At 38.6% G+C, this 27,214-nt stretch overlaps 1 protein-coding gene across 2 annotated transcripts in view; it reads right to left on the bottom strand.

Moving 5' to 3' along the window:
* The window catches only part of IDE (insulin degrading enzyme), an 80,189-nt gene that overhangs the window by 4,840 nt on the left and 48,135 nt on the right, over window positions 1-27,214 (bottom strand). Inside the window, exons 12-22 of one of the 2 annotated variants that reach the window (XM_045567808.1) lie at window positions 23,970-24,072; window positions 20,832-20,954; window positions 18,575-18,657; window positions 14,653-14,797; window positions 11,774-11,884; window positions 10,759-10,879; window positions 8,279-8,370; window positions 7,087-7,198; window positions 4,346-4,513; window positions 2,661-2,933; window positions 1,285-1,346 (exon numbers count right to left, since the gene is read on the bottom strand). In XM_045567808.1, the coding sequence (XP_045423764.1) occupies window positions 1,285-1,346; window positions 2,661-2,933; window positions 4,346-4,513; window positions 7,087-7,198; window positions 8,279-8,370; window positions 10,759-10,879; window positions 11,774-11,884; window positions 14,653-14,797; window positions 18,575-18,657; window positions 20,832-20,954; window positions 23,970-24,072 (1,393 nt within the window). Of the gene's footprint in view, window positions 1-1,284; window positions 1,347-2,660; window positions 2,934-4,345; window positions 4,514-7,086; window positions 7,199-8,278; window positions 8,371-10,758; window positions 10,880-11,773; window positions 11,885-14,038; window positions 14,184-14,652; window positions 14,798-18,574; window positions 18,658-20,831; window positions 20,955-23,969; window positions 24,073-27,214 lie in introns of both variants that reach the window. The other variant, XM_045567809.1, reaches the window with a different exon arrangement.

Below are 27,214 nucleotides of genomic sequence, written 5' to 3'. Positions count from 1 at the left end.
GCCCTGACCTCTCTAGCCTCTTCCAGGAGCTCAGCCCAGTAACAGGTAGTACCTCATCTGAGAACTTCTTTCTTATTGGAATAAAAAGTTTGCTTCCAAAGATCTACTCTTTTTGTGGTTTTTTTTTTTTTTTTTGAGACAGAGGCTTGCTCTGTCACCCAGGCTAGAGTGCCGTGGCGTCAGCCTAGCTCACAGCAACCTCCAGTTCCCTTTCTCCGACCCTTTTATTTTTTGTTGTTCTATAAGGCACGTAGCTATGACAAGCAACAGCCACAGGAGTTTGAGGTCGCTGCAAGCAAGGCTGATGCCATGACACTTTAGCCCAGATGACAGAGCAAGACTCTGTCTCAACAACAACAAAAAAAATACTAAGACACGGTGCTGGGATTACAGGTGTGAGCATCGTGCCCAGTCTTTTCTCCTGATAAACATTCTAAGCACAAGCATTCAAAACTCATAAGATCTCTGAATACTATTCAAAGATGAGTAATTATTTATTTAAAAAAGCAGGCACAGTGGCACCTAAATTTTAGAGACAATTTATAGTTGTCAGAGATTGGAAAATAATCTGATTTTTGAGCTCTTTTGTTTTCTTTGCTCTTCCTCCCCACCAAAGCTCAGCAATATTCTTTGAGGGCAGGGTGGGGAACAGAGAGAAGAAACAAAAGGGCAGCCTACAGAGGTGGATTTGGAAGCCAAGAAGGGCTGTCACAGTCCTTGGTCTCATGGGAGAGGAAAACAATAGTGTGTTCAAAAAGAACTGTCCATCTTTCTTCTAATAGTAATAGGTGTTTGTGTCAAAAATACTTCAATCGGCCGGGCGCGGTGGCTCATGCCTGTAATCCTAGCCCTCTGGGAGGCCGAGGCGGGTGGATCGCTCGAGGTCAGGAGTTCGAGACCAGCCTGAGCAAGAGTGAGACCTCGTCTCTACTAAAAATAGAAAAGAAATTATCTGGCCAACTAAAAAAAAATATATGTATATAGAAAAAATTAGCTGGGCATGGTGGCGCATGCCTGTAGTCCCAGCTACTTGGGAGGCTGAGGCAGGAAGATCGCTTAAGCCCAGGAGTTTGAGGTTGCTGTAAGCTAGGCTGACGCCATGACACTCACTCTAGCCCAGGCAACAGAGTGAGACTCTGTCTCAAAAAAAAAAAAAAAAATAACTTCAATCAATAAATATACCTTCATAAATCCAGCCTGATTAGGTTCAAGGCATCAATATACAACAGGGCATATAAAATATTTCCTTATCGGTCAATATTTAAACGTAGGAATCCAACTTACCTTGTAGAATTTGATGATATCTTCCTTGGTAAGTGTCTTTAAATATGCAACTTCTATATTATCTGAAAAAGTAATCAAACAATAATTTACAAATTTTTCCATATTAGTAGCTCAGAATACTACAATAAATGACAATATACTTCACTCTAAGACTCTTAAGTGTCCACATTTTTAAGTGACTATCTGCTCCTACAAGGAAATAGATTTCAAGTAAGTAAGTGGATATAGTGCAATGGTAAGAGCCTTGACTCAGGAGATAGGCCAGCCTGGGTTCATATCCTGGCTCTCTGCTTATGAGCTATTGAAGGGGTCTTGGGCTAGTCACTTCAACTTTTCTGAACCTCAGTTTCCTCATCTGGAAGTTGGAAGATAATAACTACTTAATGCAGCTGCAGCACGAATTAAGAAAATGATATATGATGATGATGTGATGCTAGACACAAGGTAAATGCTCAATAAATGCCGGATACTATTATCATTAATAGTGAATCCACCTGCTAGAAAAATTATAAGTAAGAAAACTGAGGTCCAAAAAAGGTTACTTGACCAAGATCTTTAACTTGTTGGTATCAGAATGAGAACACAACCCAAGTTCTCAGACTTCTAGTACGGCTTAGCACACTTAGTTGATAATCTCTGCTCTAAAAGAAAGGTGAAAGGAAACTCATAAGACAGGAGACTTCAGGAAGCACAGTGCTCCCAAATCTGAAAGCAGTGACAAATCTTTGAAGATCCCTAAAGACAAATGTTTGAATGCCTGTGCTTTTAGGTCAGCATTTGTCTCCAGGAGTTCAATTTGCAAATTTTTCACTTTTTCAGTGTTACGAAAAATAGATACTTATATACCTCTGTTCAGAATCTCAGGAGTATAATGATGAAACAAAAAAAGTGAAACTGGAAATTGTTGTTATATTAAATAATGATTCTCTTTTTCTTTTTCTTTTTTTTTCTTTTGAGACAGGGTCACACTCTGTCACCCGGGCTAGAATGCAGTGGCGTTACCATAGCTCACTGCAACCTCAAAACTTCTGGGCTCAAGTGATCCTCCTGCCTCAGCCTCCCAAGTAGCTGGGACTACAGGTGCATGCCACCATGCCTAGCTAATTTTTCTACTTTTTGTAAAGACAGGGCTTCGCTTCTGCTCAGGCTGGTCTTGAACTCCTGGCCTCAAGCAATCCTCCTGCCTTGGCCTCCCAAAGTGCTAGGATTACAGGCATGAGCCACCATGCCTTATAATGGTTCTTTAGGAGTGCCAACCACCAAAATCAGTAATGGAACATCACCTACAAAATGAATACCATTTTGTAGAACGGCTTCAATGTCCTCAAATGTTACACTCAAATGCCATTAATGTTGGGGCCTTCATTTTACCTTACCTCTGTCAAAATTGTATTGCTGGGAGATGATTTCGCCCCAATATTTAGCACACTCAGCAGATAGTTTCTTTGGTTTGTCTAGTCGACGAATTGCTAATGCTTGAATGTGTTTTTGGAAGGCTTCTTCTGTCATGTCCTCTATGGACTTTTCCATGGTAATTAAGAAAGCTTCCACTCTGCTTTCTAGGTAGTGAGGCGGCTTTTCTGACTGGATGATGAATCGCAAGCCCTGTATGCCATTGGCTCGACGTGGCCCGCTGAAGACAATATAGCCTGAAACACAAACACCAGCCAGTTAGGACTTTGGCATTCGAGACTTGGGTCACTTTTAATCCTTCAAAAACTGTCCTGTCAGAGCAAATAAAATCTATTTTAAGCTTTAGATTATTCACTGCTGAAGAAATATGAGCAGTTAAGATAATCTTAGCTTCTAAGGACAAAGTAGAAGAGTTCTCTGAAGAATAGTTACAAAGTTGAAGATGACTTTTTCTTCTTAGGAAGAAAAAACCCCTTATTCTTCATTGAAACTCACAGCCAGTAACTCCTCACTCTCCACTAGTTAATACCCTTCAATCTATGCTAAAGTTGCTCACATTCTCACAAAACACTAGCCTCATTTTCATCCCCTAACCACTGTCCTGGTTCTGTTTCCTTTAACATCCATGTTCCTTACATGAACTTGGATCTATTTCTTGTTAGATAATTCATTCCTGGATTATCTAATGGATTATCTAGTCAGACTGCAACTCTCTAGAGATCAAGCTAACTAAAGGTCATACTTTCATTGTCATCTCATGAGCCCATGCACGACCTCCCTTCAACACCTTTTCTAAGCCAAGCTCTTGTCATGCCTCCTTCAGCTGCTCTGCCCTGATCCGCCACCTCTGACAGCTGTGATACCTCTGGATCCTACTTCTGAGGAAATCACGATGTTTAATACAGTCTTTAATATAATAGCTTGAACACTCTTAATAATAACATCGACCACATTGTACTATAATTATTCTTTTACAGGTTTGCCATCCTGATTTAACTGTGAGCTCCCTGAAAGGACTGGCCATCTATGACATCCATTTTCAATGTCCAGCACCTAGCATGGTGGTTATTTAAAAAATGATAGGTACTTGGAGAGACTCACTAAAATCCTTTTTCGTTGATTCTTCCGTCATTACTGGGGTTTCTTTGAACTTCTTTCCTCATTGATCAAACCTGCCAGGATCTCCAAGACTTTAAACAGTGCCCAAAACTCTGCAAATACTTAACAGAATACCTTCTGCATATCCCAGGCTTGGGACGTAAAGATGAATACGAGATAATTCCTGCCCTCGGGGAACTCAAAGCCTGATGAATCTAAGCTCCTCTGGATGGCCTGCTTTCCACCTTGCTACCCGTGAGCCTGCCCTTAGCATCCTCTCCCTACTACCTAAAATGTCCTCTTTATTGATGATATGTATATAATATAAATACCGTGTCATCTCATTAAGAACTGCATTAATGTCCATAAGATATTGATTGCTTATCTCTTAGAAGTGGATTCTCTGTAAACAAGGTTTTCACAAGTCTCCCTGAATAGAGCATGCCTGGTACACAGTGCCAGGTGCTTCTACCTATAGAAAATGTTCTCTGAGAACAACGGTCATTCATCAAGGTCTATGGTGTCCCACCATCCCCCACTTCCCTCTCACCCAACTGCTCCTTGGTGCGTAGGGTGTTGAAGCAAGGCTCAGAGATAATCTGACAGAAGAGTTCCAGAAACATATTCTCTGAGGTGCTCTGCATGTCTGTTTGGTAGTATATCTCGATGCCACAGTTATTGTGAACTTCATTCCTCCGCTGATAAACAAACCATCCTCCTACGAAGTTTCAAAAAGAAAGCAATAAATTCAAAAACTTATTTGGGATTTAATAAAGTCAATGCTATGTTTACTCACTTTTATAGATGATAATTTAGACATCAACAGTAAAGGATGGCAGAGAAGCCTAGAGTTGTATTTCATCTATTTCCCTTTTCTGACCAGGTCCAAGTTTGACCAGCAGTCAAACTTTCTGATCATAAACTGGCAGTACTAAGTCCCCTCTTTTAACAACAGTGAAGAAAATATTGGCTGTGAGTCTTCCTGCCCCGTCCCATACACTTCCAGCCTTTTCATACATATTCCAAACGTCTCCTTCTTTGCAATGCCTGAAACTTTTCTTTGTAAAATGTAATGCCTTCCCCTGGAGAGTTAAGTGAAGGAAAGTATTCACATCTGATCAGTTGGCTAAATCGGAATGATTTCCTAACACCTGGCATTTTGAGAATGAGATGTGAACTGAGCTATTTTTTTTTTTTTGAGACAGAGTCTCACTCTGTTCCCTGGGCTAGAGTGAGTGCCGTGGCGTCAGCCTAGCTCACAGCAACCTCAAACTCCTGGGCTCAGGTGATCCTTCTGCCTCAGCCTCCCGAGTAGCTGGGACTACAGGCATGCAACACCATGCCCGGCTATTTTTTTTTTTTTTTGGTATATATTTTAGTTGTTTGGCTAATTTCTTTCTATTTTTAGTAGAGACGGGGTCTTCCTCTTGCTCAGGCTGGTCTCGAACTCCTGAGCTCAAACGATCTGCCTGCCTCGGCCTCCCAGAGTGCTAGGATTACAGGCGTGAGCCACCGCGCCTGGCCCTGAGCTATTTTTGAGCATGGGGCAACTTGGGAAGGCACTCAGGAGGCAAAAAAGATAAGGTCCTAGGAAAGGACAGAGAAAGAAAGAAGTAGAGTGAAAAGAGGGATGATACATTTCACTTTGAAATTTTGTTTCTAGATTAGCCTTACTTTGCCTGAAGACAAGTGCTATGTCTCCTGCACAGCAGATCCTAATTCTTCCTCTCTGCCCTGGTTGTACAAACTGAGGAACAAACTAGCGGAAGTTTGAAATAAACCACTACAGGTCTGTGATGACTGGTCAGGTAGAACAACAGAACTATGCTCAAGGTATCTCTAAGCATTCAACAAAGATATCCTGAGGTAGTAATATGTTTGAGTTGCTTTAACAGCTACACAAATGAGCAAGACACAGACTCTGGCTTTAAGGAGTGTACAGTCTAACAAGAAATATGTTTGAGTTACTTTAACAGCTACACAAATGAGCAAGACACAGACTCTGGCTTTAAGGAGTGTACAGTCTAACAAGAAGATGGAGATGCACTTCAATCCTAATGTGAGGGTAGAAGTGCTGAGTAGTTTAAACAGGGAGGTTCAGAAAAAGTGTGCTGAGAGCTCAGAAGTAGAAATGATTATTTCTAGCTGGGAGTTTTAGGAAAAGTGTAGTGGAGTAGGTGGCTTATAAAATAGGCTTGTAAAGATAAGCAGGGTATAGGTCCATGAGGAAGAAGAGGGAAAGGGGAACACCATTTTGGGAGGATAAAATAGTTGGGGAAAAAAAGAAGCACAAATGGCACATGCATGGAGAATAGCCAACAATCAAGGCTGGCCAAAAATATTGCTTCTCTTTCTCAATCTAGTATACGTTCTATCATATACCTTTTTATGGAGGTGGGGGGGCAATAGTGTTACTTGCTAATCATTATATAGTTTTGAACAATATTGACAACAATGTTTAATGAATTTTTATATATAAAAAATCATTGTTAATGTACAAATAACCCAACACTGCAAACCCCAATATATAAATTAAATAAAATCAATTCTTTATGTTAATGTCTTATAAAAAATTCTTTATGCTAATCTCTTATAAAAAATGTACTCTTTGGGAGATCGAGGCTGGAGGATTGTTTGAAGCCAGGAGTTTGAGACCAGCCTGGGCCTATCTCTACAAAAACTTTTTAAAAATTAGCCTGGCATGGTGGCCCCCACTCGGGAGGCTGAGGCAGGAGGATTGTTTAAGCCCAGGAGTCTGGGGTTATAGTGAGCTATGAACACATCACTGCATTCCAGTTTGGGCAATAGAGCAAGACCGTATTTTTTAAAAAAACAAAAAACAAAAGCCATGTAATGAATACATGTTATCTGTACCAGTGGGTTTCCTAAAACTATTTCTGCCAAAGAATCCTATGGACTTCTAATTAAATATTATGATTCTAGTTTCTATTTTTTATAAATAAATTGTATTTCATGCTTGACGGTCAATCTTTCTTTACCTCTGTAATATTTTTACTTCTTAATTCCCCTATATTCAAGTACCAGTCGATTCCAGCATCATTCTCTTCAAAATTATTGCCTACCTCTAATTTCACCTCTTTGGCCCTCCTACCAGAGAATTTTCTGGCCTAATTATCTATCTTTAATCATACTTCTATAAATAGTAAAGGATCCTAGTGGATCTTTGCCATAAAGCTACACATTATCATCCAACTGAATTCAACCCACCTATAATCACCTACATTATTATGTCAAGATAGTCCACTCTTAAGTTATAACATCTCGACTTACCATCAGGGAGCTGAACCTCTCTATACCGAACCAGCTGACTTGGAAGAAGAGGTTTGGTGTGAGCATGTTCGATGAGGGTGTCCTCAACCATCTGCATAATTCCTAACGCAGCCTGGGGAAAAATATATGTCCCAGCACGTTACAAAAACATAAACACATCTTGTCTGTGAAGATAAAAACAGTATAATGGATGGTAGTCCATTGCAATATGAAAACAATATGTTTGTAAAATAAACTAGCTTAGTTTATCATAAAAATGGATTTTTAAATCTTAAAAATTTGATCCTATTCGAATGGATAAAAATTTAATTTGTCAGTATGATTAATCTGCAATATAGTCAACATGGTAGCAGTGAAGAGAAACAGACCTAGACAATCATCAACACTGATGACGATGCTGGAAAAAAAGCACTGCCAAAGCTAGACAGGAACTGGGGATGCAAAGTCGGTCCCAGGTTAAATGACACTGCAGACACCTGAGGTCATAGCAGAGCAAAGGAGGTGAGCATAAGCCTTTACTGTAGATAAAACTGACCTTGGTAAGAATACTGTCTCTGCCACTTATTAGCACCTAATCGTGGGCATATTGTTTTAGAGGCAGTATAACAGAGCAGTAAAGACTGAGGGATCTTGAGACAGACTGCCATGGATATTTTGTAGTGCTTTTCATGTGTTTAAGCACTTGGCATGTACTATTTAACCTTTATAACCCATGATGTAGGCACTACTGTAACTAATTTTACTGATAAGAAAACTGAGCACAGAGTTAAGACATTTTCAGAAGATTATATATCTAGTATGTGACAGATCTACATTTTCAGAAGATTATATATCTAGTATGTGACACAGCCAGGATTTAAATCTAAGCTGTCTGATTCCACATCATGTGTTCTTATCCATTAAATAGTCCTGCCACTCTATAGAGAGTAGGGATTATTATTCCCATTTCCTCGTGTGATTGCACAAGGCAGGCAACACAGAGGAGGCTGCTATGAAAGTAGGTCCTCAGTTAACTGCCATATTTTACTTCCCCTGTGCCCTCACTTACCTTCCTCTATAGAGCAGAGAAGGTTCAGTGAACTCTACTCTGTTTATTTTCACAATGTGCTGGTTAACAGTCTTGAGACAGACTAGAGGAACAAAAATCTCTTGCATTGATCCACAAAAGATTTTTACAACCTCAACCACCCACCTGCTTTGTTATGTTTCCATGGAGGAGGGCTTCAATGTGCAGCCGTGACAGGAGCTGAGGTATGAAGGCCTTAAGACGAGGAAGGGTGACATCTGTAAAGGTGTCAAGAAGAAATACTGAGCTCTACCTATGAGTTAGAAGAATACCACAAAGGTATGTACCTTATCAGTGCATCATAACAGGGGAAACATGAGGTTGATATGTTGTAGACTAGTGATGTTAGCACTGACCACTTGTTAAAGACGGTGTCTGCCAGATGTCCTCATTGTAAAAGTACTATTCAATTATTTGGTTATAATTGAGTAACTCATGTATGCTCTACGTGCAATTTGGAAAAGCCCACTTGCCTATCAGTGCCGATTTTTCCCATAATAACTAATAAATATTCATTTGGGAGCAAACACTTATCCTGCTTTTCCTTAAATTTTACACTAATTTTAACATCCATTGGTGTGACTGTAGCAATTATTACTAAGGTGTCCTAATGGTAATTTTTCTATTTCCCTCATTCCTTTTACATGTATTGATTTAATTGTTCTATAAGGAAGAGTTGTCCCTTCTCCATTAGGACACCATAGTAATAACTGCTACAGGCAAGATCCACCATCAGATGCTAAAATTAGTGCCTGAAATTTTAGAAGAAACACAGGAAGGGAAGTAACAAGTGCTTACTATGGATCAGGCATTTTACAGATGCTATCTTTCAAACTACAAAGTATGCACTAATTATCTCCATATTAAGGGTGAGAAAACTGAAGTGAAGAAAATTTAAGTTTCTTGTCCAAAATCATCAAGCTAGTAAGTTGTAGAGCTGGGACTTGATCCTTGGTCTAATGCCAAAGTGGACACTCATTCCACTCCACTGCATGGCCTTAGGAGCCCCCTTCACAGGACTCCCTCAGCACTCTCTGCAGCTGTCACAATACTTACCGCCCCCCCTTGTCTCTACTGAAATGATCCATTTACATTTATGCTTCGCCACTAGACTGGAGCTCCTTGATACAAGAAACTCCATCTAATTGATTGTTTTTAAATCTCCAACACCTGAAGTCTAGAGCTAGGCAGTCAATAAATGTTTCTGGACCACACTGACTCTGGATATCTGAATGATTCAGAGTCATGGCGGATCAAGCCTCTCACACTGAGTTGTCTCCAAATTAAACCATATTGGCATTCTGCATTATGGCAGGAGTATATCAAAACAGAATGTTATTTATTACAGCTGAGAATTTCAACCAAAAAAGTACTCCCCATTTTAGGGAGGCTTTATATGCCTATGAGATACATTAGCGCTTACTCTGCTTAAAATTTACATGCTATCTGACCCAGATTCTAACAAATGGGGAAAAAAAACCCCAAACCACCCCAAACCTTTGCTTTTTGATCATTATGAAAGCAGGTTCAATATTTTGAAAACACATTTAAAATCACTTACGTGGTATTTTTTAAAAGGTATAATTATTGCTATTAATTGCACATGACTACAAACATTTTGCAAAGTACACTAACTGTCCAAAATAAAAAATGCATCTGTTCTAGTTAATGAATTTTGTAATCTAGCCTCCTACCCAATGCCTGAGGCAACTAACAAAATAATGACTTTCAATACTTTGCCCTTGATTTGTCACTGAAGACATCAAAAGCACAGTGTTACCTAATAAGTAAGGACTTGTCATAAAAGATTATTAAAAATTCAACAGACTTCTTCTTTAAATTGCATTTTAATTCTTATTGCTGAGCACATAGAAAGAAAGATTAATTGGTAAAATAATGTTGGGAAGTAAAAAATATAAAACAGTAATGAAGGGTGATGCCAATCTACATTTTTTCCAATAAGGCAACTGAGAAAGTAATTTTTTCCTACTCAATAGGCATTCATTAGATATTGTACTGATACTATACTAGATACTATAATATTTTATTATACTAGATAAAGAGGATAAAAGGAAGGCATAATCACTGCTCTCAAGGAATATCAGACTTTCAAGCCAAACTCCTGGAAACTAGATTTAAGATTTTAGGAAAAAAACAATAAAAGACAACTCTTTAGGCTTTATACATTTTTCAATTTTTAACCAGATGTTTTAATTAGAACAAATCCAAGGATGCCAGAGCAGGAAAAAAATGCCATAGCACTTCTGTGTGATAAGACTTTCAAATTCAGCCCATTTTTCCTTTTCTGAAAGCTTTGATATTAATAAGGTAAGTACTTGGATCAGAGTAGTTAGTCATCTGAAGAAATCTAGGAAGAATAATAATTAAATGTTGTAGGTTACAGTTGAAAACAGCAAATGTGGCTAAAGTGCCTGAATGCAAAAGCCACTTCAAAGCTACCACTGTTTTTACAAAAAACACACAGCTGGCTTTAACAGAACTATCAGTTATTTGAAAGTATAAATACTTGGTATCAGGATAAACCAAAATGATTTAAAAAAACAAATGAAGAAAACATAAGGCTTTAAGTAAAAAATGAGTCTCACCATCCAGGGCTTCTTTTAACTCATCTTTAGTCCAGGCCACTTCAGTCATCAGCAAGCGGAGGTAGTACATGGCATGCTGGTGAGGCTGTTCAGCCCGGAAATTGTTAAGTGATCGCATATACTGGTGAAGGGAGACATGGGTTCATTAATTTCATACATCTTTTAGGAAATCATTTCAAAAGATCACCTATAATCAAATCTTGTTTTGTATAAATTATGTGTTACCGAGATGCAGGAATACTTACTCCTTTCTCCTTTCTGAAGTTATATAATTAAGAATGGGGCTCACTCCTCTCTGATCCTTAAACAAAAGGGCATGCTTTTTCCCTGTCCAGGTTGCTGCTTTACCCCTAGCATCTGACATGAACTCTAAGTCCCTTCGGTACAGGACATCTTTCATCCCTCAGAAATTATCCCCAGTTTTCAGGGCCCCCATCTTTTGGAATCCTTAGATTTTATACTATAAAGCCACCCCAAAAGTCTCTATAAGCGAGCAACACAGATGGGTGTGTATATGTATATGATATTAGATATTTATTTGAAGACTGTTGGTAGTTTCTTATGGTATACAATAGAGGTCACAGCTTAGCTTTAAAAGTAACTATCCATCCCATACTTGGCCAAATGTGGGTGGGAGATACATCCAATCTAAAGGGTATGCCCTAATGTGACAAAGTTCTTGTGGTAGGGCAGACTTCAATCTGCTGAATTATGTGTTCTTCCAAACTGGAAGCTGGGAAGAAACACTCAAGAAGGCCCTGACAGCCACTAGGTGCTTCTCTTTGAAAGTCAGTGCTGTAACTGCACTAGCTCTTGGAGCTCACAGAAGGAGCCAGCTGTCCACCAGAGTCTCCTAGGCTTTCTGGGATTTAGCAAAGATAGGGTGAGATGAATGCAATACAGTTATCAATGTTTCTTTTCCTCCTCTCCCCTTTTCCAAAAATTTTCATAATATGGCAATATTATCTTATGAATAAAAAATAATAAATTTTAAAAATGAGTTCAGAAAACTTACTGCCTCTTTGATAATTTCAAATCTTTTTTCATCAATCTCAAAGGTAGCCATTTTCTCAATAATCTTCTTTAGCAAAATTGGCTGCTTGTCATTGTAACCTTTCACCGAGAGCTACAGAAAGAGTTCAGGGTATTAAAAGTCTAAAAATATCATGAAACACTTCCAAATAAACAACTTAAGCTTGAATTTCTAAATAGTTGGAAATTCCCAGAGCCAGGTGTATTAAAATAAAAATGAAACAAGAAATTCAATTAATTTAACTTCTCAAAGTTTAACACTTAAGGAAGATAACAGTAACCATCTTTTAAAACAATTTTATTTATTCATTTTTTTTTAGAGATGAGGTCTCACTATGTTGCCCAGGCTGGACTTGAACTCCAGAGCTCAAGTGATCCTCCTGTCTCAGCCTCTTAAGTAGCTGGGACTATAGGCTCAGGCTACCGTACTAGCCATTAACTATCTTTACATAATATTAAGTAATACCCAAAAGCATAATTTTACTTTTCCTAAACAAAATTGAAAGCACGTACAGTCACCTGATGCCAAACTATGGTGGCACACGCTACATCATCAAAATTCAAGTTCTCATTATATCAAAATTAATCCTAGAATGTGGTAAAGTTTCTTCTTAAAAAAGGAAATTCTAATGAATGGTAGGCTTAAGGTTTTTATAGGTGTAATAAGAAGGTAAAAAATCACAGGGGAGGCTGGGCATGGTGGCATATGTCTACAGTTCCAGCTACTTAGGAGGCTGAGATGGGAGACTCACTTGAGCCCAGGAGTTCCAGGCCAGTCTGGGCAACATAGTAAGACTCTGTCTCTTTAAAAAAAAAAAAATCATAGGAGAGTGTTATCTAGCAAACTATTAAGACACGTCCCAAAATTATTTATATTTAAATATTTTAAAAATCATCTTTGGAGAAATCAGGCAGCCCCAATTTTGAATTATATGGCAGTTTGCCACTTTTTCATTCCAGTGTTGCCCAATAAAGACCCACAATTCTAACCACTTGCTTATTTGATCAGTTCTGCTGATGTCTCAAAGGCAACAGCAAAGCAAATATGTGGAAAGGATACACTGAATGTATCATCAGGATTTTCCCTTAGGACAATTTACTCTGTCTCTGAAAGCCTACCACTTACAAAAGCAGGGAATGAGGAATGTCTATTAAATTTCCACATGGTGGCACCCACCGCAGTAGAGGATACACTGCAGCTAGAATACCTATGACGGTCTCTACCCCATGAAGAATGATAGGCAAGAACCTCAGTTGGAGCAAAGTTCACTGGCCATAGAAAGCACATCATGTACATCAAAAATTAGCGGGAAACCCACTTTACTATACATAAAAATTATTTGTTTTAATGGTAATATGCTACTAAAATTCACCAGCAAAAATGTAAAATAGATTATTACTATTCTATTTGGAGTTAATTTTGATCTTTGAGCTTCAAATTTCTGTGGACTCTGAGAATGGTTAGATTATATACATTCTTATTCATTAAAAAAAAGTTACCAGAGAATTTATGTGAAGAAAAAAAGTCATTGCAAAATAAATAAAAATTTAAAACCCTAAAATCTTTTGTATAAGAATTTAAATATGGAGTACCCAGAAATGCTCTCATTTGAGTTTTTATTAAATTGTAATATATTTTCAAGAAAAGTGAAGATTAATGTGGGCCATAAATGGTATGTAAATTTATAACTGAGATATAAGCAAGCTTGGAAACATATCAGAAACACTTTCGAGAGAAGGTTATTTCTTGGGATGCATTTAATAGTGCTTATTTTAAAATATACATTAAAAAAAGCTAATGAGGCATGCTACAAAATAAGTTAAAAATGTCAGGTGTATTTGAACACGGGAACTCTCTACTACTGTCTGCAGAAATAAAGGAAGCCTATACATAAGTAAAATTCAAGCACCACAGCAATAACTATGGATATCTTTCACTTACAGATATTAATATACTCAAATACATAGGAAGAACATGCTTTCAGAATTAATATGTTAAGTATCTCAAGCAAAAGAACATGCAAATAAATGTAGCACAAATACATGTTCATAAGATGCAGTAAACTTTAATCATTCATTAGTGGAACTAATACTAATTTGGGTTCTTCAATCATTAAAAAGGTGTAAAGAAAAAAACCATCGACCTTCTTGTTTAAAAAAAAAAAAACGCAGAAGTTAATAGTTTTCCCAAGCTCAACATAATGCTTAAACGGTGTGGTGCCTTTTCTTTGGTTTTCATTTTACTTACAAGTATTGCATTCATTCCTGATGCAATGCCATAGCTCAAACCTGAGAGGCGTGCTGCATATGTATACTCTTTTAAATCATCCTTCAATAACCTGATAAACAGGTATGTCATGTTGCAATGGAGAGGATCAGCATAAATGTAGCGACTAACAAAAAAAAAAAAAAAAAAAGAAATGCTTTGATACCTCAAGCAGTGGCATGGTAATGAAGAAACATGACCGAAGAGTATGGATATGCAGCCTCATGATCTGGATTTCTAGGGAAATAGTATAGGCCAACCTTAGGTTTTACAAAAGGAGGAAGACTTCATTCAAATACAGAATGGGTGAGATCTAAACCTAAATCAGGGTCAAATTTTGCTTGAGTAGAAAAATATAACTATCTGATGAAAGATGTTAAAAAAAAAAGAAATCAAGGAAAATTTGCATAATATGAATGGTATGTAGCTGAATACTCAGAATAAGAGCTAACTTAAAAATTAAATGATGAGAAAATATGATTAGCCATAAAGATTAAAAAAAAGAAATTAAACTCATACCCTCGATCGAAAACGCTTCCATCAAATCAATATAAAAAATGTTGATGAGTGGAAGGCTCTAAGGCGTGAGTACTTACATACATCCCATAGATGGTATTTTGGAGATCATAGCTCAAGCCTGCTAGCTCTGCTGCATATGCATACTCGTTGAGTGAGTCTTTGAGGAGCTCAAGGTACAAATAGGCCATGTTACAGTGCAAGGGGTCCACATAAGCAAATGGGCTGGAAGAAAATGTTGACAGTAAAATAGCTGATTTATTACTTCCCAATGCAATATGGCCTTTCGAGATGGATCAAGATATTGAACATCTGTTAATATAATTTCCTGAGGATATGGTTGAATTCGTGAGGCTACTTCTTCTCATTAGGAAAAAAACAAGATATATGAAAAAGAAGCCTGAAATAAGCTGTATGTGTGTGCTGGTAGTGGTGAAGAGGGAAAAGGAATTGCTTACCCCAGATGGTGTGGTAGGACTGATGAATTAGAAATGTAGGGTAGGTAAGGAGTGGGGACAAGCGAAAATTCATACTTCTGTCTAGGCTAACAGGAGGAGGCATGGCTGATAGAACTGATACATCATGTGCATGTCCACTTTCTCTCTCCAAGCAAGTCACACCCTTGGTGGACAGGAGTAAGAGACTGAGAAATCTGTCTGTGGTAATTATATGAACTTTGAAAAACTGAGACCTGTGAAAATGTTAGCTTATCCCTGAGCTTTCCCTAAAACCAATAAAGCTACAGCACTGTCAGTAAAATAATTGATACTTCCTATAACTGCAGCCAGAACTGGGAAAAAATATTAAAATTGGAAAATATTTAAATGAGAAAGAACAACAAAAGAGAAAAAAACAATTATAGAGTGCAAGAGCTAAACAGAACCACAGAGATAAACTAATCTTCATTTCTCAAATAAGAAACACAATGTTCCTCGTGTCACCTGAACTGGTAGCGGCAAAGTTGGGATTCAAACACAAGTCAAATGACCTGTTCATCAGACTGTATAACCCTGCTTACCTTTATCAGAAGCAAAAGATTTACTCATTCAACAAATATGCATGATATGCTTATTATAGTGCCAGGCTCTTCTCAAGGCACTGGAAATAAAGAGGGAACCAATCAGGCAAAGTCCCTGACCTCACAGAGCTTATAGTCTAGTTGGAGGAAACAAATAATAAATTGAAATCTGATACATCAGTTGGTGATAGTGCTATGGAGAAAAATTAAGCAGGGTAAGAAGAACAGGGAATGATGGCGTGGTGGCAGCCGGGCAGAAAGATTGCTACTTTACATGAGATTGTCAGTTAAGGTCACCTCAATACCTGGGCCCAGGAACAAGGGAGCAAGTGTGCGAGCCCTGGGAGTATCTAAGAGGTGGAGTGAAGAACTTTCCAGGCTGAAGAAAGAGCTAGTGCTAAAGACCTGAGCCAGGTGCCTGCTTGGCAGCAAATTAAAACTTCACTCTATTTGAGCCAGGCATATTGGCTCACGCCTGTAATCCCAGCACTTTGGGAGGCTGAGATGGGAGGATTGCTTGAGCCCAGGAGTTTGAGAACAGCTTGGGAAACATAGCAAAACCCTGTCCCTACCAAAAATAAATAAATAAATAAAGGCTGGGTGTGGTGGCACATGTCTGTAGTCCCAGCTACTTAGGAGGTTGAGGCAGGAGGATCTCTTGAGCACAGGAGTTCGAAGTTACAGTGAGCTATAATCAGGCCACTGCACTTCAGCCTGGATGATAGAGTAAGACCCCGTTTCTTAAAAAAAAAAAAAAAAAAAAAGGTTCACTCTATCTGTAGTATAGGAAATATCACTAATGTACTGATAACAAAGCCAACAATTTTATCAAAGCTGATAATAAAACAAATATAGGGGTAAAATGCTTAGCCACTTAGAACTAAAATCAAAGAGAAAGTTCTATAGCTATCCAAACATTCTCCAACTGGAAAATCTAAATAAATGCTTTGTCATTTAATTTTGTAAAAATATTTTACATGATGATGGCTTTTCTCCTTTAGGTAAACTGCAGTTCAGAAACTTAAGGCACAATTCACAAAAACAAAATCATCAAAACAAAAGAGAGGCTATGACCAGCTCAGCCTCATGGGCAACTGCATAGCTTTCTTTGGTGGAAGTGAAAAGCCAGAAAAGCCAAGTCTGGGAGCACAAAGCCACACGGCTCAAGCTCAGAATCCAATTCCAAGGAGCGTCCCCAAATGTTGCATCCACATCAGCTGCGTAGTGAAGTGGCAAGGGCCCTGAACTAACTTTTGGCAGGATTCAACTGGAATACCTAAATTCTGTTTCATTTGTTAATTTAAGAATATATTATTCTGGCCGGGCGCGGTGGCTCACGCCTGTAATCCTAGCACTCTGGGAGGCCGAGGCGGGAGGATCGCTCGAGTTCAGGAGTTCAAGACCAGCCTGAGCAAGAGCGAGACCCCTGTCTCTACTAAAAATAGAAAGAAATGATTTGGACAGCTAAAAAAATATATATATAAAAATTAGCCGGGCATGGTGACACATGCCTATAGTCCCAGCTACTCGGGAAGCTGAGGCAGAAGGATTGCTTGAGCCCAGGAGTTTGAGGTTGCTGTGAGCTATGATGATGCCACGGCACTCTAGCCCGGGCAACAGAGTGAGACTCTGTCTCAGAAAAAGAAAAAAACAAAACAAACAACAAAAAAAAATATATTATTCTATAAGCAGATATTGTATGTTTAAATATGAATCACAAGGTTTTTTGTTTTTTTTGTTTTTTGTTTTTTTCTGAAAAGATGAAAAAGATATGCACAGGAAAATGTCTGCAAAAATATACAAGAAAGTGAACAGTGATTATCTCTAGGAAAACCACACCACAGAGAGAGGGGCTTGTGGGAGGCAGACATTTTCCATTCTAGGAACAGTGCTGGGCAGTTTAGAGAACACAGAAATGTCAAATGGTCTCTCAAAAGGTATTCTAAAGAAATCCATAATCATAGAGGTCAAATGGGAAAGTGGTGACAAGCTGCTTAGAGTGTTAAAAATATCATTCTCCACTCTCAAAAAATAAAATGCTCTGTAGTGCTTTGTAATACTCTTGACCAACAATAAGCCACAACCTGACAGCCCATGTTTCGTGTAAAAAATACAAAAATCTCAGCACAGTTCTAGATAATCTGTGAATCTCATGCTATAAAACAACATTTATATCCCTACAATCTCAACATATTTGTTGAGAGAATATTAACTTTCTATTTAGAGATTCTTTTTCTGTTTTCCAAAACATTTAAACTACACCTAGCTTTAATTTTGTCAAACCAATCAAATAAAAATCAATGAAAAAGCTGATCATATTGAACATTATTAAATGGTGATAGGTTTACTTCACAAACGTAGATCACTGAATTTTAGAAATACAGGGTGATATACATTACCACACAAGTAAAAAAGACAGAAATGAAGATGCATTGAGAAATCATTGCAACAGTTGTATTATTCATAAATTTTACTAAACATCTTCTCCCTCTTTATTAAATATTTTTAAGTAACCAAGCCAAGAACAGAGAAAGGAATATCTAAGGGTGCCAGACAATTAAAGCACTGGACAGGACTCAAGATAATGTTATAACTACTACCTTCTCTTCTGGGCAAGTCCAGGAATATAAAACTAAAACCACAAAAATACCCCCAAATTATTTATTCTTTTCTCAGCGAATCTTATTCTGGGTAAATCTATAGCTTCCTCAGAATCCAAAATCCTGAAGGCTAAGATCATTCTCCTTATAATAACTGAGATAAGACATTTCAGTTAAAGGATTACTTATCAAAAAAAGAAAGAAAAAAGAATTAACAACCTTGGTTCTTACAATATCTCTTAACAGCAGCAGACTCCCCTTATCTAGGTGAAATAACTCTAATTCCTCTTATGTCTAGATATAGATACTTAAGGACAGAAAGTTTTTAGAAATGTAATTGTTGATTTTTATAAGAAGAGTTATAGCTATATTCATCTTACATACCTGAAAAATTCAAAGTTGAGACAAGCCTTCGGCAAGAAAAACTTATCATCTTGTTTGAACCAGAGTTTGCTCATAGCTGTATCCTGTGATGGAGAAACAATTTGGTTAGGGAAATGGAGGCACATTCCACAAAAATGTTCAACCAAATCACTTTTTAAGAAGAGGAAGACACAGGCTTTAGTTGAGAGTTTTGTCCTGGAGGCTGCTGTCCCACAGCCTTGAAGCACACTCATAGGGTCAGCAGGTAGGAAGCTGGATAAAGACGACTACTGATCCTGTAGCAGAGAAATCAGCCTTCTGTGTCCCCTGGATTAGGGGATGGGGGCACACTGGAGGAAGAGACAGATTGGAGAACCAATACTAAGTGTCCTGCCCTCATCTTTCTGGATACTGTGAGGCAGAGAGATGCAGGAGTCCTTTGGGAGGGTGTGGCAGCCAGCCTCCAAGGTGGCCCACAGCATTTGCTGCCTGCTGAGATTCACAGCCTTGTGTAGTCCCCCTCCCACACTGGACCGGGGTCGATCAGCCTGACAAAACATGACAGAAGTGATCGTATGATACCTCTGAGATTAGATTATAAAAGACACTGTGGCTTACATCTTGACCACACAATTTCCCTCCTGCATCATTCATTTGGGGAACCAGCTGTGATGACACGTTTGGGGGAGAGGTGCATGTGGTGAAAAATTAAGGCCTGCCAGGAATCACACAACTGAACCTAGAAGAGAATCCTCTAGCCCCAGTTGAGCCTTCAGATGACTGAAGCCCTGGCCAACAGCTTGACTATGAGAGACCCTGGGCAAGAACTACCCAACTATGCCACTTCTGATTTCTGACCCTCAGAAACTGTGTGAGATAATAAATGTTTATTGTTTTAAGCTGCTAAATTTTGGGGTAATTTGATACACAGCAACAGATAACTAACACAGCCAAAGATAAACAAATAAGCCCCTATCCTGACTCTCCACTTCATTCATGCTATACAAAGTATGGCTTTAGATGTTCACTTGAAACTACCTTGAAACCCTGGCAAGAGATATAAATGGTTTAATGTTTTTCTTAGTTTACTCTGAGAAGGCCTATTTAAAATAAACAAGAAAAAAACAGAAGAGGTAAATAAACTTTCTGTTTAAAGAAGCTAATAACTAATATATAACTCACTAAAATGTCTTTTTTTGTTATTGTTTAGAGGTAAGATCTCTCTCTGTTGCCCAAGTTGGAGTGCCTTGGCCCGATCATAGCTCAGTATAACCTTAAACTCCTGGGCTCAAGTGATCCTTCTGCCTCAGCCTCCTGAGTAGCTGGGACTACAGGTATGCACAACCATGCCTGGTTAATTTTTTTTTTGGTAGAAATGGGGTCTCCCTATGTTGCCCAGGCTGGTCTTGAACTCCTGGCCTCAAGCCATCCTTCTGCCTCAGCTTCCCAGAGCACTGGAATTACAGGCATGAGCCATTATGCCCGGCCTAAAATATCATTTTTGAAGAAAAATGGTTCTCTCATTTAATAATCTAGTTGCTAAAGATAAATTACATTTCATGTTCCTAAATACTGATTCTTATCTCATTGGGTTAATCTCAATGTTAGGTCATTTGAAGATGATAAAAAGAAAGATGTGTGTCTATAGTCATGAGTTTAGGAAGAGTTAAAGTTTGCAAGTTTAAAAAGGAGAATGTGCTGTAATAATTTGATCCATTTTTTCTACATACTTTAGCCAAGGTCTGAAATAAAGGCACAAAAAGAACATTCTGAACAAGAAGGGGGTGAAAAAGCCCACTTCCCAATAATCCTTCTCCCTGGTTTATAACTTCATTAATTTCATATAGCCACTGTGTCATGAAAATTATTTTTAAGGGCAAGAATTCCAATAGCTCCCCTTGGACATACTCTCTTACTGGCTTTAGAGATCGTTTCTTATCTCTAACATTCATGACACAGCATAAACCTACTTCCTTATTGGATCTTCAGTGGACACGGAAAAGAGGCCCCTACCTTTCCATAGACTTGTGGTTATAAACTGGTTTCTCCTGCAAAGAAAGCAATTCCCCAGATTCTATGTTGTTTAGTAGTTTTGTTTGCTTACTTTAATATTTTTAACCTTCTAATATTTCTTGTATTCTTTCTGTGACTTTGTTACCTCTTAGGATGTGACCCCTGGCCAAATCAACACAGTACCAAATATAAGAAATCACCTCTTTAGCCCTCCATGTAATAGGTCTGTCCCGTAAATTTAAAAGCAGTGATTCTAATACGTTACCTTAATAAGAGCAGGGTATGGTGTCGCCTCTTTTTCTAACGATAAAATCTCAAAATTTGTAGGAATAAATTCATTCTTTGTTGGAAGCTTAAATTTCCCATTCAGGTCAGCATTTTGCCATTTCTGGATGAATAATGAAAAACACACATAAGCAAACAGAGTCTGATTCAAGAGTTTTAAACAGTGTCTTTGCTCAATACCCAAGCAAATATTAAGTGGATAAATGTCACACGGCATTCTTGTCCATCATATATAAAGGAGCTACTACCAAGATCTATCGATGGATTTTCATAAAACTTGAGTTGGTCTTTCTGGTAATAATAAAGATTTTGTACTCATCTATCTATCTATCTTCTCCACATCTCTAAAATGACCAGCTGAGATTAAGGAACAACCTGAGGTTTGAGACTGTGGAACACAGAGAAGCTGACTGGTCCATATAAAGAGCTAGATGCTCTAGCTCTTTAAAGAGAGAAGAATAATCTGTACAGGAATATACTCCCACAACTGCTAGACAACATTTTTTATAAGAGCCATACTTTCAACTATACTAAGTTACATTCATGATGTATGGCTTGAATCCAGGCTAAAGGCAACCTCTTTTACTTTAGTACTACTTTTTTTTTTTTTTTTGAGACAGAGTGTCGCTTTGTTGCCCGGGCTAGAGTGAGTGCCGTGGCGTCAGCCTAGCTCACAGCAACCTCAAACTCCTGGGCTTAAGCGATCCTACTGCCTCAGCCTCCAGGGTAGCTGGGACTACAGGCATGCGCCACCATGCCCGGCTAATTTTTTCTATATATATTTTAGTTGGCCAGATAATTTCTTTCTATTTTTTTAGTAGAGACGGGGTCTCGCTCTTGTTCAGGCTGGTCTCGAACTCCTGACCTTGAGCGATCTAACCGCCTCGGCCTCCCAGAGTGCTAGGATTACAGGCGTGAGCCACCGTGCCCGGCCTAGTACTTCTTAAGGCCTGGCCCACACTTCTAGATGATCATGTGAATTCTCAAGTGAACCAGTAATTAAAGCACAAAGTTAAGAAGAAAGTTGACGTTTAAGTCTGGATTGACAACAACCTGCAGGTTGAATGTGCTCCATGGGCTAGTTCCAAAGCTAAGTGGGTCAGACCACAGGCTATTGATTGTTGAACTCTAATTTATAAGACTTTTCATTATTTAAAAAAAAAAAAAGCAACTGGGCCAGCCAAGGTGGCTCATGCTTGTAATCCTAACACTCTGGGAGGCCAATGCGGATCACATCGCCTGACCTCAGGAGTTTGAAACCAGACTGAAAAAGAGCGAGAACTGTTTCTACAAAAAACAGAAAAATTAGCCAGGTGTGGTGGTGCACGCCTGTAGTCCCAGCTACTTCGGAGGCTGAGGCAGGAGGATCACTTGAACCCAGGAGGCTGGAGGTTACAGTGAGCTATGATGACACCACTGCATTCTAGCCGGGGCTACAGAGTGGGACTGTCTCAAAAAAAAGAGCAACTGACTGCCAATAATTCTGGGTTCAGTAATTTGGTCTCTAGCTGATGTGGCACAGCCTTGCAGATTTTGCAGGTCTATTTTGGTTCCTGTATTTGTGTCTTTTGGCACTGGGATGAAGGGGATGTTGACTATACTATTTAAGTAGCAACCTAAGTGTCCAGAATGGCTGAATAGTAGGAGCTAGGAAACATTCAGCAAGTAATTTCACTACTGAGCTCCCAGATAAATTTTTTTCAAAAAAATTCCCATTCAGTTGGCATTGGAAATGTTCAACAGTAGTTTTATTAAGGAAGCCAGGCATGCAATAGATTTTGTGCATGAAATGAGACCTCCTTTCAACGTATGAGCTATTTATATTTTATTTTACAATTCAAAAATTAAAAAAGTTAAAAAAAAATTCCCATTCAGGACAGGTTTGTTATGGTCAGGGTTTGGTGAATAGGGGCCTTTCTCCTGTTTTAGCATTATTTCACATGCAGCACTAATTTGTAGGAGATCAGATTTCCTAACAGTTTAGAAAGATGGATATTTTCACACACTGGAGGGCTTCAATTATCTTCTGTATTGTGAATACTTCAGTACCAGTGATGATTTTCTTTCTTAAACTATTTCTTCTTTTTTTCTATATTGTCATCACACAAATACTTTATTTATTTATTTTGAGACAGGGTCTCACTTTGTCAACCAGGCTGGAGTGCAGTGGCACAATCATAGACCATAGTGTACTGTAACCTCGAACTCCTGGGTTTAAACAATCCTCCCATCTGAGCCTCCCAAGTAACAAGGACTACAGGCATGCACCACCATGCCTGGCTAAATTTTATTTTTTTGTAGAGATGGCATCTCACTATGCTGCCCAGGCTGGTCTTGAACTCCTGCCCTCAAGTGATCCTCCTGCTTCAGCTTCCCAAAGTGCTGGGATCATAGGTGTGAGTCACTGCACTCGGCCTACACAGGTACATTTTTAAAATGTTCATTACTCAAGTTTAACTAGAATCTAGCCAGAGTAAGGCTTTCTGGTATCTTTCCATGAATAAAGGACTCAATCTCAAAGGCACATAGCTGGTAAGAAACAAAAGAGAAAGAAAAAGTCCTATATAAGTAGATATGGTGCACAAGCGAAATCTTAACTACTGATGAATGGGGTAAAGTACTGTCTTACACCTGTTTTGAAATAAGTCTTAATTACCCAATGCTGACAAAAAGAGCAACGATATAATATCAGCATAAAATATAACACCTCCTAACATGAAGACAGTAATCCCAGAGACTGCTCCCAGTCTGTGTTCACAGTAATACTGTGAGCTCTCTGGAGCCTTTGCACCTGTCTTTCATGCTCCTGACTTCCACCTCTCCTTGACTTTCTAGTGTCTTTGCTTCTCAGTACTTCAATGCTCTTTGACTGCACGGGGCTGGGAGAAATTTTATAGCCCTGGTGGTTTGACAGACACATAAGAAGGTGGCTAGCATGCCATTTCTTCATGCAAAAACCCAAACTCCAGCTCAACATCTTGTTCACTCTGCTTAGGACAGTACAGTCAAAACGAGGTCATCACTCTCCACACTCTGGGCCTGGGGTTTGTGGATCTAGAGAGCTCATGTTCTTGTGATTCTCACACATCAGGCTTATTCACAGATGAGTTAACCCTACCTTAATGACTTCGTCTGGTATAGCTTCTTGTTTGTACTGGGTTCCATACCACTCTTCTGTGCGATCAGTTTTTCCTTCAAAAGATTTAGAAACTATTGCAACCCTAGAAATAAAGAAAGCAGAAAAAAAACTTGTAAACTCATGCTGTACATGCAGATTTAGAGAATCTGACTTATGAAAATGTAAATAATATCCAAGAATATGTTGGGCCTCTTAAGATCCAGCAAATCCTCTAAGGCTTAGCCCAAACGAGCAATATATGTATAGAGTTTTCTGATCATAGTCTCTATGATCCTGTGGTTACAGTCTACTATGTTTAGTGTGAAAAAGAGCTTACAGGAGAAATTCTTCTAGGTATGCTATTGACTGAAATTTAAAAAGAAGAGTAGCTAATGAAAACATGGAACAAGGTCAGCTGAAAAACAGTCCTTAAAAAAGCAAAGAAGTATTCTTTCCTAGGAACAGTTCAGGCCCAGAGTTAACAGGAATGGCTAAGAAAATCTATTGGCTCATCAAGAAATAAAAAAAACCCCACAAACACACCAAAGGAACTTTTACTATTACTGTGCTCTATGGTTTTTCCTGCCAGAGACTAGCATCAGATATATCTACTACATGTACACTGGCCTCCCGCTGTTGGGGGAGAAGGGGACAAGATCAAGAAATGGTTATCTTCTGGTTTATTAAAAGCTTTCTTTGATGGGACAGTAGAAACAGCCCTGAAGTCTGACTGGGAAAAAAAAAGTCAAGGAGGGAAGGTAAAATGATGTCAAAAGATAAGTGAACAAAAGATTACCAGAGTAGAGGAGCAAAAGCAATTCTGTACCGGTGGGACTCCTTAAGACATTCCTGTGGAGCATCATCAGGGACATTTCTGCCTCTGCTGTCTCTTAATTATCTAAGTTGGAATCACTATACCCCCACCAGAAGACTCAACCACAGGCAGGAACCAATTCTATTTTAAATCTTGTGGACCTAGGAATTCTCACCAATTAGCTTGGATGATATGGTGTGAAGTCAGTCCTGCTATTGGTTCTACTACTCCCTTGTGTCCCAGTTCAAATAACTAGGTCCATGTCTGTTCCTGCTTGTCCTCATCTATCCTCCCCGGAGTTTGGTTCTAGCTTCTGAATGTCGGCCTCACAGCTGAAAGCCAATTGTAATCCAACCTCCACTCTGCTGAATACCCATCCATTTCCAAAATCCCAATCTGTGTTCCAAATGCCTGCTCCTTGTTGGAGCTACCCAACTCCAACTGTTATCTGAACTACTATCTATTTCTCCTTCATTCTAGACAAAATACTCTACCTGGCTGACTGGACTTGGTCTTATCACCTGCTTTTGGGTAGATATGCTAAAACAAAACTGACCTGTCAGTAGTTATAACTAACTGACTAATCTTCCAGCTCCTAGTGTTCCTCGTCTGGCCTATCTGCCACTAACCACTATCAATCTTAGAAAACATGCTAAATAAGAAATATGTTCCACAGAAACATAGAGAGGAATCATAGGGTTTAGCATATGAAAGAGTTCTGTTATTATGTTCAGAAGGAAGTGATCCATGTTGGCAGTCCATAAATCCCTTTCGAAGGGGTAGGTGTAGGGTGTGTGCAGAACCGATACAGCCACATGAAGGGTGCACTATGTTTCTTAAGGGCATTCAATACATGCCAGAGCCTAAGACTCAGCCCTAGGAATTGCTTCCACTTTGTTGATTTCTCAGAGAATGAATGGACTGATTCTCAGAGACTTCTGAAAAACATATTAAGAAGTAGAAGGACCTGGTAGAGAGAAGATATTCCTATCTTCTCTTCCATGAGATGCTTGATTTTGGAAGAGTTCATTACATAGATGGTTTTGGTTTCTCTGGATAATAGCCCAGGCATCAGAATAATGGGCCAGGGACTGATTACAACTTGCAAAGACTGAAGCATTCATTTGGCAGTAGACCTGCCCTCTGAAACAAGAAAAATTAGAACTCGGTCCTGAAAGATAAAGTAAAGCAGCTCAGGGAGAGCCGCCAAGCCAGATGCTCTGGAGGATGACTATATGACACAGAAAGCTGAAGGCTGTGCAGTAATGCGCAGGTTTAAAAAGGGGGAGAAAGGACATTTGTCAAGTATAATTCTTAGGGATTTAGATAGTTATATATCAAAGTCAAGTCCATGGGTAACATTTGAAATATTATCCATGAGGAAGTAGACAAACACAATACCTCAAACTAGGCATACTGGACTAACAAAGACATGCTTTGCAGACCAAGAATTAGTATATCATTAAGGAATTCAAAACTGAAATATACAATGGGAGGGTGTGTATTAAAAAATAAAAGTAGGGACGGGAATAACAGTAGAGACAGAATATACAAGCATCAAACCCATATAGAAATCTATGAACCAGAATGTGGAAGTACAGGGACGAGCACTTGAATTAGGAGAAAAGGATAAAAAGACAAGTCACAATAACTGAAGTAATTACAGATAACTACAATATACGTAACTACAGACAGTTCAGAAAAACAGGCACAGATGTAACATTTTAGACTATCTGCTAAAAATCTAATTATACTAAAAATAGTTTTGATGATAGTTTTTTCTTGAGTGGAAGGGAGGAGGCGTGGGCTGTCGATATGGCACTGATGTGATCCTCAGAAACATGAGAGAAAATGACCTTTTCATATGGTAACTTACAACAGTGAGAAAAGGAAATAGTAGGCTAGAATGAATGCTGACTGTTGACTCTAAGTCAACACATTAAGAATGTTTGGAGGCTAAATGAAAAATATATATAAAATAAAAATTTTAAAAATCAGTGTTATTACGTGACCTAAATTTTTAAAAAAATGTTCAGAGGGAATGTAGATGTGGAAGTTGGATGGAAACAAAAAGGCTCCTCACTACAGACATTAAAAAGCAATATATTTCCCAAGGAATGAATTCTCATGATATTTGTACAAATAATTTCTGAGAGAGGAAGGGGAAAAGACATCCAAAGAATGAGAAAAGGCTTCATAGGTAATTGTGATGAATTCAAACAGAATTAGTAGACAGGGCACCGACCAGGCAATAGGAAACTTGGATTCTGGTGGATACTCTGACTCACTTTCTTTGACATCTTGCCAAAATCCCAGTTTAAGATCTAAGTCAGGCAAGAAGTGTGCTTAGCCTCTCTGTACTTCAGTTTCACTTACTTTTTAAATAGAGATTCAAATTAGATGAACTCTGTCCTTCCACTAGTAGAATTCT

This window comes from Lemur catta, chromosome 14, assembly GCF_020740605.2.
Source record: "Lemur catta isolate mLemCat1 chromosome 14, mLemCat1.pri, whole genome shotgun sequence".
Taxonomy (NCBI): domain Eukaryota; kingdom Metazoa; phylum Chordata; class Mammalia; order Primates; family Lemuridae; genus Lemur; species Lemur catta.
The sequence above is the reverse complement of the archived record's forward strand: the minus strand, read 5'-3'. Positions and strand labels throughout refer to the sequence as shown.